We start from the raw sequence: 13,158 nt of genomic DNA on the forward strand, positions 1-13,158 counted from the left end.
GTCAGATGTTGTGAAAGAGAAGCAATTCTTTGAAAAATTATTTTTTCTATTTTTATGGATTTCATAAATGAACACCAAGAAACCTAAATAATTACGTGAAAATCAAATAGAATGTAAAATAGAATGTTAACTTGGTAAGAAAGGGTGGTTGGATTATTGACTACCCAAAACAAATATCACAATTATCCTTCAAAAAATAAAATTAGGCCACATTTAAAAAAGTCTTTGTTTGCTGTCTCCCAACTCTACTTTTAAGTGGATAGGTAGGGAGACAGCAAACAAACATATTTTTAATTTTGGCCTTATTTTCAAACATAATACATGTTTTATGATATAAGATGTCTTTTTTCTTTTTAAATAGCTGGCACTTCCAACGGACCAGTAGATGAGATATCTTCGGGTGTGAGTACATGTAAGAGCAAAAAGAAGACTGAGATGTTTTCTGTGCAGTGCCAGGTTCCATATAACCTTGTTGTAAGTTGTACATTTTTATTCCCCTGCTTTTATGTGTCAGGGTGGGGCATATAGCATTGCTGCTGTCTGTGTAGCCCCATATCTTGTGTCATCCACCTCCCACACTGTTAGCCGGATTTGATTCAAACATTCACAAATGAATAAGCTTGATGTGCAGATGACCATAAAAAAAGGATATATTCATTATTCTGCGACCATTTTTACCACAGTTACGGTTTTTGATAGTTTTGCTGTATATAGAAAGCTGTTCAACGCCCACCTCCTCCAACATTATTAGCCTGATTTACTTCAATCTTTCACAGATAAACATGCTTGATGAAGTACTATTGATAGAATATATGCTTGAATGTTTCTCAGATTAAGAACCTTCGTGAGAAAACAACCATAAATAATGTACTTTTTATTTGGCTACTATTTCGATAGTTATGACCATTAATTATTATTCTCTCTCTTTTTCTTTCAACAGAAACGCAAGCATGCAGCTGTCCAAGAAAATCCCAAAATGTGTACTAGAGAAGTACAGACTGATGTGGTTCTTTCGGTACCAGAAGCAGACAGGCATGATATGGACTCTACATTACACAGTAGTATGTACTCCTACAAATCGAAGGAAGACCCAGAATGGCTGCCACTGGATGACAGTACTTTAAGTGAGCAAAGTTTTCAGCAAGAACATGTAAATGAAGCTAAGGAGAGAAAATTCATTGTGTTTGAAACAGAATTAGATAAGTTGTTCAGGCTTTGTAGGAAATGTAATAGAGAATTGATCATGGAAAAATATGTCAGTGGTACTTTTGTAAAAGTCACAACAACGTGTTCCACTTGTGTTGAAAATGAGGAGTGGTCAAGTCAGCCAATGTCTGGTAGCATGGCATTTGGGAATTTAATTCTAGGTGCCGCAATTCTGTTCTCGGGACTGAGCCCAGGTAAGGCCCTTAAAATGATGGCCTTTGCTGGAATACAGACTTTTTGTGAACGCGCATTCAGTGTATATCAGAGGATTTACTATGTGCCGAGTGTAATGTCAGTATGGACCTCACACCAAGCTCGTTTGGCTGACACAGTTAGTAAAGCTGGTAGAACAGTTAAACTAGGTGGTGATGCACGGTGTGATTCACCTGGACATACAGCAAAATATGGGTCATATAGTGTTATGGACTTAGAAAAAAACAAGATACTGGACTGTCAGTTAGTGCAGGTAATCATGTTGTTTGCATGTTTGTCTAGGTACATGTACATTTCACTTGATTAATCATAATCTGCTAAATATTTCACTCCTGCTGTAATTTATATTTGTTTAATAAAAATTAATTTACCACAACTTTAAACAATTTTTAGAGATATCCTCTATTTTAAAGTCTGTTAAAAATGGCACTTAACAGAAACTTGTTCTTGACTGTCATTGTGATAAAATTGAGATTATAATTCATAGTGTAATAAAATATAACTGTATGCAATAACAGATAGTCCTTAGTTGTAAATATGTCAGAACATCTAAAAATCTGATTTATTTATTTCAGTTACTGCCTAAAGGTTGTAGGATAAAAGAGAGTGTAATTTATAATTGTTTCAATTTTTCAAGTTCTAACATTTCATTTTCTTTCATAGAGTAACGAAGTGAAGAACTCGCACTGGATGGAGTTAGAGGGATTAAAGCGTTGTTTACGTTATATGTCAGATGTGGGTATCCGTGTGTCTCACCTTGTTACAGATAGGCATGTGCAAGTGAAAAAGTACATGAGGGAGGAACAGCCAACAATTACACATTGGTTTGATGTGTGGCATGTCGCAAAAGGTAACTTGATTAATATTTTAAAGTTAAATAACGTGTAAACAAGAATACTTCTATTCAATAGGAAAATAGATTTTTATGCCAACTTAAATCATTTAAAGGACATCACTACACCCAATTATGGTATTTGTACCGGAGCGGGCTTCCTAATAAAAAAAATCACAACTCGCATTGTAGTAAGACTGGAACCACAAGAATAATATTGGTACGACAGCACTTTGGACCATCTTGCTTGCAATGAGCAGTATTCACGCAACCTGTCCACATTATCATAAATGGCATTTCATACATCATAGATGGATATCTCATAATAGTTCCTTTTATATGCACTTTTACAGGAATTTTCAAGAAGCTACAAGCTGTGGGGAAAAAGAAAGGCTGCGAGAAAGTTCAGCAATGGGCCCGCTCCATAAGTAACCACTTATACTGGTGTGCTGCTTCAAGTGATGGTGATGAGCAACTCCTAACAGACAAGTGGTTGTCCATACTAAATCATATACAAAATATCCATACTGGTCATGGGGAAAGATTTCCAGAGTGTTTACATGATATCCTAGAAGACAGGCTTTGGATGAAAAAAGGTTTTTTTATAAAATCATTATATGTCATACAGATTTTGTAGTCAGTACTGAAGAAAGTAGAATCTAGTTTTTCAGGCTAAAAATAGACATTGCCTAAATACACTCATAGGTCATAAAGAGTACTGAAATAAATAATTTTTTTATTTGTATCTTTTGATTTATTAACACAACCTGTTTTATTTCCTGTCAAACAAAGATTGAAACTGTACCTTGTCGATATATGACGTTTTTGTGCCGATTTGCCGTAAAACACAACTTATTTATGAAATTGTGTACTACCATGCAATACATGCCCTGTTTATATGTCAAAAGTATTATGTCACCGAGTCAAAAGTGAAAGGGACCTGCTGGAAAAGAAAACTACACAAAACAGGCAGGTGCATTGAAGGCTTCTGCAGCAACTTGATGTTTAAAGTTTCTTATTGCCTTCCTTTGTTTTTTAGGTTACAGACCGTATCAGGAGACATCAAAAATAGTTGCCAGTAAGCACTTGTTGAAAGATATAGGCAAACTGTCACCCGCTGAGCAGACATCATCTTTAGAGGCGTTCCATAAAGTTGTCTGTCAATTTGCTCCCAAGTTTGTCCATTACGACCATCCACAGATGGAAGCAAGGTAGCGTTGCTTTTAGAAAACTTAAAATATGTAATACATAGAGGATATTACATGAGTGTCTTTTCACATTGAATTTATAAAACAAGTTGAATAAAATATTGAAATGCGAGGCTCTGCCGAGCATTTTATCAATTTTATTCAATGAGTTTAATAAATAGAATGTGGAAAGTCGCACGTTACATCCTATTTATCACACATTAGCTTTCCTGTCAAGACATCAAAAAATCTACTTTCTTCAGTTTTACTACAAAAACAAGTCAGTCTGTCCAGCGTCTCCTATACTATAAAAGACGTTGATGTCGAAGCTTTATTACACTAGTGTTATTAAACTCCTGCGACGTCAAACATGTGATATCAGTAAAGAGTAGGATTTTTGATGCATTGCTGTTGTCAGTATTAAGCAACTCATGAAGGAAAGATGGGAATGGTTACATTTCTTTGACTGATCTACAAATTCTCTGCCAACTATAAAACAAGAGAGACTTTTTAAAAGATTCATATCAAGAGCTTAGGTCATACTTGTCAGCTAGGGGTATAAATGTTGTTTTGGTTCAGCAATGCTGAATGCATAGTTGCATCTAGAAATGTAAATATGACTTTTATTTTACTTCAAGTTTCAAATAGTAAGCTCATAGATATGATGAAATTTTATATAAGGAAACATTAAAAATGCCAAAGCAAGAACAGTTATAGTAGTATTGATACATGAGAATACCTTCTTACAGGTTGTGCATTGCCTCCCTACATTTCAATGAAAATGCCAACCGAGCACAAGCAACAAAGAAAGATGGATCACTGCAGTTTTCGGTATCATATCCTAGAGGTCGGGACACAGGTGTTGCTAAAGAGGTCAAGGTTGAAATGACTTATGGTATGTAAATTGATGTTTTAGCAGTACTACTATAAATCAGATAAAAGACTATGCATACACAGTAAACATGTATAGGGCATTAAAAAAGTAATAAAAGCATTGCAGAGACCAAACACATTTTAAATCACCTTTTGTGAAACATAAATATTATTATTGTTGACTTTGGTTAAGCTTTGAAAGTATCATTAGTAGCAGACTTGGAAGACCAAGAACCGTAACTCTTCCCATACATATTGCTTCACTTCAAGCACAGAAGACCGCTGTCACCCACATGCTATGACATTTTGACTAGCTTCTTTAACAACCAGAGCTGTCATTGCATTTTCAGTCTAAATATGGGAGTTCTTTTTATCAAATGCTATTCCTGTGATCATGTAAACATGTTTAGTGCAGATGAATTTATAATATCTTCTTTTACAGATTATGTAGATGAACTGATGGCAGAAGTTCTGTTCTGCAGGGAAACCACAGAGACCCACAGTGTTGCACTAGAGCGTCGACTACAAGATGAAACTTCATGGCCCAGTGCAGGTGACGGAAGTAGGGTTTGCCCAGTTCCATTAGCACAGAGCACCCCGTACAAGCAATCAAAGACTGAGTTAATTCAAAACAGGATATCTAGGTTTAATCATTAGCTATGTTTAATGCATAGTGCATACAGCTGAAAACAGACGTCATTTGCCTGCTGTCGCATTCTGGAGGAACTTACTTACAGTAGGAACTGTTAACTACCGGACTGTATTTCTGTAGTGTAACCATTTCACAGTTGTAAATGAAAATATTGTCATATAATATTGTCACATAAAATGTGTAGATCATTGATCATATTTTTCATATATTTCCCTCTGATTTATGAGCTCTGCCAGTTTTCATTAGATGCAATGTCATAGGAAATATTACAAGTGTCCACATTTTGTATGGACATACTTATGTCAAGGTTAGAAATTCATGTTGCTCTTGTGTAAATGAAAACACCAGATAATGTACAAAATATCATGCTTTACAAAGATTTGTTTTCCTTTCCATATGCCAGTTTTACCAATACTGTGTTTTCCTATAAATGATGCGGTGTTTATCAATCATGCAGAATTACAATGACTAGACTAAACAAAAATACTTGTTTTTGGTATCTATTGCATATATAATCACTATTTTCGATTAGACTTTCTTACATTTACAACAGTCTTGCTTATTTTTGTGACAGGTTTTAAAGATAGTTGATTGCACTGCCTAGTAGCAGTATGTCTGTAACATCAGTCTAAATTTAAGTAGTATGATATGATTCTTGTTGTTGGAAAAGTCCAAAGCAATACATTTAGGAACCATTTACTGTAAATATTTTTCTCTAGTTTAAATTTTCATCTTTATGTATGTTTGAATCATTTATTCTTATATGAATACTTTTGAACATGCCCTGTTGGTCACCTGTATTAAGCAGTCATTTGACTCAAGTAGCCTATTGACAAACTGCCTGACATTTAGCTTTAAAACTTCTATCGCAAGCAAAAACCAGGTCAATATGTCTACGGTCACACATAGCAGCCAAAGTTCAAATTCAGGAATGACTTTGTCCGGAAAATTTCTGAGGGATTTTGATGTTACTTGGCACAAATGTTCACAACAATGACGCAACCATGTTGTCAAACTTTCTAATTTTGTTTTACTATAAATAGCTTATATTGTAACTTTTATTACTGACTGTAGCGAAAAATCAATACCACTTTCCTGTGTTGCAGCATGCATGTTAAAATGTTTAGCTGTATTTTGGACTTTTGTTCTTTAGAATAATTTTTTGTCGAGCCCGCTTGCGGAAGCGAAGACATAGTTGTTCAAATGGCTGTTCGGTGTATGTGCTTGCGTCCGTCCGGACCATAACTTTGACATGCATGGAGCAATCTTGTTTATTTTTGGCATGAATGTTAACCTCAGTGAGACGGAGTGTTGCACAAACCGCAGGTTCCTATCCTTCAGGTCAAGGTCACACTTAGAGGTCAAAGGTTAAATTCAATAATGACTTTGTCCGGAGCATTTCTTCTTCATGCATGGAGGGATTTTGTTGTAACTTGGCAAAAATGTTCACAACCATGTGACTGAGTGTCATGCACAATACCCTGCACCCTAGGTCAAAGGTCAAGGTCACACTTAGAGGTCAAAGGTCAGATACAAGAATGACTGTCCGAAGCATTTCTTTTTCATGCATGGAGGAATTTTGGTGTGACTTGGCACAATTATTCAGTCATGAGATGGAGTGTCATGTGCAACAGGCTAGAATTACTTCCCTTTGTTGTTATTATAAATAGCTTATTTTGTAACTTTTTTATTACTGGTCGTAGGGAAAAATCAAGACCACTTTTCTGTAGTACAACATGCATGTTACATCCAATTTTGAGGTGTTTCTTTTACCTATCTCTACTGGAAAGGATTTTTGTGTGGCCTTAGACAGCTGGCGGGCTCGACATGCTGCCCGTGGGCATCTAGTTTAGGATTTAACTTCTCTTTGTTGGTACTATAAATAACTTGTATAACTTTTTACAATTGGATAGTGTAGGCCGGCATATATTGCGACATTCTTGTTGGACTTAATGTAGGCTGGCATAAACATAACATTCTGACACTGCATTTGATAAACAGTTAGAATTTTCATACCAGTCCATATTTTGCTTAAATCTTTTAATCATATGGCTTTGAAACTTTTACCACTTATTAACCTACATGACTATGACAAGGACATGAGCTCAGCTATGGCCCTTTTTGACATATAAATTAGTTAAATTTCGCATACCATTCCATATTTTGTCTGAAATTTTTGATATACTGCTATGAAACTTCTAACACTTTACGAAAGGGTTACATAGCTGTTAATGTGGGTCACTAGATTTAAGTCCCATTTGTTTGGATCTTCTTGAAACTTTTTTGTTTATGTACATAGATAATCAATATTGGCCAAACTTAAGTCCCTTGTATATAATAATGGCATGTGTTTCAGAATGTTATTACCTTATTATCTTGTATATTTTATAACATTATATGTCAGACTGTGATTTATGGACACATATATATCTACAATATTGCTGTGATTTTGATGTAGTAAACTGTGAAATTTTTAAATGTGTTATTTCTCTTTATACTTGATGCAGATGTGAAATCTGGCATGGACCCAGCTTATTTCAAAGGATGATTTGACACATTTTGATATTAATACCCCAACAAAACTGGTGTGGGGGTATATAGGAGTGAGCTTGTTGGTCCGTTGGTTTTCAAGGTTTCCAGATGATAACTCATGAAAGGCTTTACTAATTTAAATAATTTTTGGTACAGGGGTGTAATATCAGAAAATACAGTTGATGTTCGACTTTGGGGTCAGTAGGTCAAGGTCAAGTGACCCTGCATAGTTAAACAGTTTCCAGATGTTCACTTGAGAACGCTTGGGCATAGGATAATAGATATTGGTACACAGATGCAACATTATGAAATACAGGTCAAGTTTGACTTTCATGTCAGTAGGTCAAAGTTCAAGGTCACAGTGACACGGAACAGTTAAACGGTTTCCGGATGATAACTTGAAAACACTTGGGTCAGAAACAGCAGACCCAGAAAATTGTACCAACCACACCCTGCCATGTTCAACAAATAATAATTATTCACTGTAACAATTTTCTTAAACAGGCCAAATTATTCACCGTAACAATTTTCTTAAAAGGCTTTTAAGAAAATTGTTACGGTGAATAATTATTATTTGTCAAACATGACAGCGTATGGTAAAATCATTTTTCCCTGTATGTATGCTGTTGAAATCTTTTCAGCGTATCTTTCTATCCGTCCACCTGCTTAGCTCAGTAGGGACAGTGCTGGTCTACGGATGGTAGAGTCACGAGTTCGATCCCAGGTCAGGGCATATGTTCTCCGTGATAATTTGATAGAAGACATTGTGTCTGAAATCATTCGTCCTCAACCTCTGATTTATTTGGGGAAGTTGGTATTTTATGTATTCAGTATAAAATGGCATCAATGATCATGGCCTTTTGTCCTTTAAAAAAAGGACAATGATGAGAGATAACAACAGAAAACTGTGCTGATCTGTATTTGTAATGGCTTTGAAAAACAATTCAATAATAGATAAATAACTGAAATAAATCCAAAGTAAATCACAAACTGACACTGAAAAGTTCTACATCGTAGGGTATTTGAAACCACAGTACGTCTCCGATGGAAATTTTGTCCTTATGCTGGTAACCACACAAGCTGGTAGAACTTTCCGCATCTTCTTTGGCAGTGTGTGAAAAATCCATCTCACAAACCTTCTGTAGGCCAGATAGCGGTACGTCCTGAAACAGATAACATGTTTGATAACTATTTCATACTGTACAATATAGTGGTTGGTTATGAATTTGTAATGAGGTAGTTAACAACCTGTATAGAATATTGTTGTGCTTGTGCTTAGACAACATTGTCCAAAATGCAATTAGTAAATTCAACTTTTGAAAGTTAATACATGTATCAGAAATTACCTAATTTCACCTGATATCAGGAGAATCGAAAAGAAGTCGATATACTCTTACTTGCCACACATATCAATTATGGGTCGAAACAACCAGGGCAGGCACAGTTTATAAGCTTTTAAAAATTTATGTGGTTGAGGGACTTCAATTGTATTCCACCTTGACACCAGTGCATGGTTTCAAATTTACTTACTCGTGTATGAGTTGGCCTTCCAAAGGGTAACCCTCATTCTCCACAAACTCGTAATACGAGGCCTCTAAGACATGAATGTTGAGACAATTTGCAATAAAGCCTTCATGCTCAGTAATACAGTGTAGATCTTCCATTTTTGACTTCACTATGTCATTCTCCTGACAGCATCCCGATTCCAAGAATGTTGGCATTCGAGAACAGAGACCACATGTGCACCTAAAAATGCCAAGCAAAAAGATATGCATTTTACAACGATGTTAATATGCCAGTCAAATAATTGTTCTATTGTAGATTCAGCCAGGAAAATACAATACGAAAATGAATTTAGCTGTTATTATATAGTCATTTATTAAAGAATATATGCAATGCATTTTTAATTCAAAATTTAAAAGTATACATTACTTTGAAAAAAAAGCTTGACTAAATTGTTATGTAAATCACGGCCTGTAAACACTGGCTCGTCCTCTTTGAGGCGATGAGTTGAAAAAAGAGCCAATGATACTTCCGAGGAGGCGCTACTGACCGGAACTTTATGCAGAATGTAAACAAAGAAGAAGGGTGAGTTGATTGTTTCCTTTCTCAGATAAATTTAAGGCCCTATTTAAAAAAATAGCCAATGTAGTTCCACTCAGAAATGATTATACTTTTAATTTATGCAGGCCATTTTGCAAGGTAAATGCATTCCTTGACGTGAGAACTTTTGAAAGTTGGAAAATAGGGCAAGTTCGAACCAAAAGTGGAGATTTACCCATATATTTCGCCCTAATTTACATCAATAAGAGTAAACATACATTGTACCAATTTTTCCCATAATGGTATGTTAAATCTGAATTATTTATGTGTTTTAACGGCGGGTTTTACCCCTCTATGTTCAATTTGGCTAAGAGGAGGAGCCAAAGCCTTGGAGGAGGCGCAAAAGTCCAGAGTCGGAGCCACTGACCATTTCTTTTCCTTGTTGATTAACACTCGTATAAAGCGTTTTCGTTCTCGCAATATAATATCTTTTTCCTTTTAATGTTTGTAATTTGATGCTTGAAAGTGTATTATACTACCCAAATGCACATACTCTACATAAAATAACAAGAGCTGTCCATAAGACAGCGCACTCGACTTTTCTCAGTGCTTGACTCTGAATTAGAGTTTTGCCAGAAAAAAAAACTTTATAAAACATAAAAACCTAGGTTAAAAATGGGCATAACTTTGTCAAAATTCAAATCGGAGTTAAAGGGATTGTTTCTCCTGGTGTAGACTTTGATAGTAAATAACTATTTTAAGTTTCAAGTCAAGTTTCAACTACTAAATTCGACCAACAAAGATGAGCTTATAAATGTGTGTAAATGTATCAAAGAGGCAATCAAAAAAGAAATTTGGTTATTAATAATACATTATAAAGAACCCATGTCATTGTATTCTCACTTTCTTTGTTAATTGCCTTGTTATTGATTATATATTATATGTCTAGGTATTGTTTTCTCTTTTCTAGTTAATAACATGTTTGTTACTTTCCTTAAAATTGAACGTGACTATGTATATTGTATATTGGTGTTTAGACGATGTACGATGTACAAGTCTCAATAAAATTCTGTTCTGTTCTGTTCTGTTCTGTTCTGTTTGATAGTAACAATGATATTTGATGCTATCAAAAGGGTTAACCAAAATTCTATGTTAAAAAGGGGCATAACTCCATCACAATTCAAATCAGTTATAGGGATTGTTTCTTCCGGTGTAGACTTTGGTAGTAAATAACTATTTTAAGTTTCAAGTCAATAGCTTTGATAGTAACAGAGATATTTGACTTTATAAAAAAAAAAACAACGGCGACGCCGACTCCGACGGTGCGAATGCAATAGCTCTACTTTTTCTTCGAAAAATCGAGCTAAAAATATATGTGTATGTATCAATGCAACGGCTACATAGTTTAATCTTAAATGGTCAATTTTATTTTTAATGTTTGAAAGGAATCGCAAAGAAATGATGCCCAATTCTGTATGATATTATTATTTTTGTTCGTTCCAGATGGGTCTGTTTAAAAGTATCAACATACATGTTTCCTTACAAACGTTATTGAAGTAAAATTAAAAAATTGTATTTATAATTCTGTAACTGTAAGCTCAGTAACGGTCAATACCCATTCTGACTACGTAGCATTAATTAAAAACAAAGTCTGACATCAAATATTGCCTCAAAAGATGGCACCCTATTTACAAACTCCCAGTACTAAATAATAACTTAATATGACTTTGACTGCAGAACGACTGCCAAACGGACAAGGATAAGACAAAACCTATATGCGGTTCGACCGGGGAATAAATATCTAACGTTTTCAGTTTCATTGTTATCGTTAGAACATCTGGGAGAGTATTTTGAGTGTTAGCATTTTCTCATATTTGTAATCGAATTAAGCAATTTACAAGTAAACAAATATATTTATTTAGCATTTGTAAGTACCTAGTGAAGCACATATTGCAATTGCATTTCAAGACTACCACAAAGTTAACACTAACTATTAAAAAATCAAAAATGCGTTGGACAAGAAAACCGTTGTGCATTAGGAAATGTCCCTTACATAGAAAATATCATAATTATACAACTTATAACGCCATGTAAGCCAATCATTAGACAAGTGCAAAGGAAAAGAGAAGTGCAAATATCTCGTTACGTAATACATTCTAAATGAATAGGATGTTGTTACAATATCATCCATCAGATAATTGTCACAATCCAAGGGAATCATGATAAAGCTCTGGTATGTGGGAATTGATGATACATTAAAAAATCTCAGTTTCAAAGTGCTTTGGCTCCCACTCCGGTTCTTAGCGCCTCCTCTGTGGCGGTGGCTCCTCCACATGGTGATAAATGCACATATACAGGATAAACACGCCAGTAAACAACATAAGTCATGCAGTAGTAAGATATGCTTTTCAGCAGATTGATGCAGAGACTATAAAATCTTAAATTTGTGTAAATTAGGGTGAAATATATGGGAAAATGTCTACTTTTGGTTTGGACTTGCTCTATTTTCCAACTTTCAAAAGTTCTCACGTCAAGGAATGCATTTACCTTGCAAAATGGCCTGCATATATAAAAAGTATAATCATTTCTGAATGGAACTACATTGACTATTTTTTTAAATAGGGCCTTAAATTTATCTGAGAAAGGAAACAATCAACTCACCCTTCTTCTTTGTTTACATTCTGCATAAAGTTCCGGTCAGTAGCGCCTCCTCGGAAGTATCATTGGCTCTTTTTTCAACTCATCTCCTCAAAGAGGATGAGCCACTGTTTACAGGCCGTGTAAATGCCGCCATGTAATTCGTCATACGGTAACGATAGTTTTGAAAGTGGGTGGGGTAATACGTTTTCTCTCTATAAAGGCTGAGATTTGTAATGATGAAAAGAATTAATAATTCATTTAAAATCTTATGAAAGAGCTCACCATTCGTTAGGATCTGTGCCAGAACGTTCTAGGGGATCAACATCGCTGTCTGATTCAGTGTCAGTTGAATCAGTTTCGGCCGTAACAGGTACCGCCGGTTCGTACATGTATGGCCGTACAGAATCAACATCAGTGTGATCAATCTCCTCAATGCCGTCTAATTCCTCATCAAACTCAATATCCATTATAATTATTTAATTGGTATTTCTTATTTTTGAGTTTGCAAGTTACAAGTTCCGGACGTGTGATAATCGCTTGTGAAAATTACAATATGTAGATAAAACGCACACCTTTTCGAGAGTATTCAGGGGAAATAAGCCATGTAATTTTTTTGGGAAGGCACTATTTTTGTTGGTATAAAATATATTATAAAAAGATAAACAAACATAAATTAATACTTTTATGTTGTTTTTTAGACATAGAAAGGTGATATGTAAAGAAAAATGTCAAAAATAAAAACCATTCCTATGACCTTTAAATAACAAAAATGATGTTTTTCATAAAGCAGATCTAGGTTCAACATGGATTTCATAAGAAAAAGTAAATATTCAAATTAAAAGAAAATACAATGATTATGTTTTATGAATGGATTTCATTAAAAAACGTCCGAAAATAACAACAATTTTTTTAATTAAAAATATAAATAAGTTCATCTAGGATACAGTCAGATTTCTTTAAAAAGGTGATCAAAGGAAATA

At 34.8% G+C, this 13,158-nt stretch overlaps 2 protein-coding genes across 2 annotated transcripts; one reads left to right on the forward strand and one right to left on the reverse strand.

Annotated features, from left to right (window-relative positions):
• Positions 1-362: 362 nt before the first annotated feature.
• Positions 363-7,474, forward strand: LOC128552654 (uncharacterized). Its single transcript, XM_053533697.1, has 7 exons — positions 363-474; positions 941-1,672; positions 2,083-2,269; positions 2,605-2,847; positions 3,291-3,462; positions 4,188-4,333; positions 4,754-7,474. The coding sequence occupies exons 1-7, from the start codon at positions 436-438 to the stop codon at positions 4,966-4,968; spliced, it is 1,734 nt and encodes a 577-aa protein (XP_053389672.1). The 5' UTR covers positions 363-435; the 3' UTR covers positions 4,969-7,474.
• Positions 7,475-8,405: 931 nt separating this feature from the next.
• Positions 8,406-12,933, reverse strand: LOC128552655 (P2X purinoceptor 7-like). The gene is made up of 3 exons (XM_053533698.1): positions 12,461-12,933; positions 9,026-9,241; positions 8,406-8,658 (listed from the first exon to the last, which is right to left on the reverse strand). Exons 1-3 carry the CDS (start codon positions 12,643-12,645, stop codon positions 8,502-8,504), a joined length of 558 nt encoding a protein of 185 aa, XP_053389673.1. The 5' UTR covers positions 12,646-12,933; the 3' UTR covers positions 8,406-8,501.
• Between the last annotated feature and the right edge of the window lie 225 nt (positions 12,934-13,158).

This window comes from Mercenaria mercenaria, unplaced genomic scaffold (genome assembly GCF_021730395.1).
Source record: "Mercenaria mercenaria strain notata unplaced genomic scaffold, MADL_Memer_1 contig_3006, whole genome shotgun sequence".
In the NCBI taxonomy this organism is placed as follows: domain Eukaryota; kingdom Metazoa; phylum Mollusca; class Bivalvia; order Venerida; family Veneridae; genus Mercenaria; species Mercenaria mercenaria.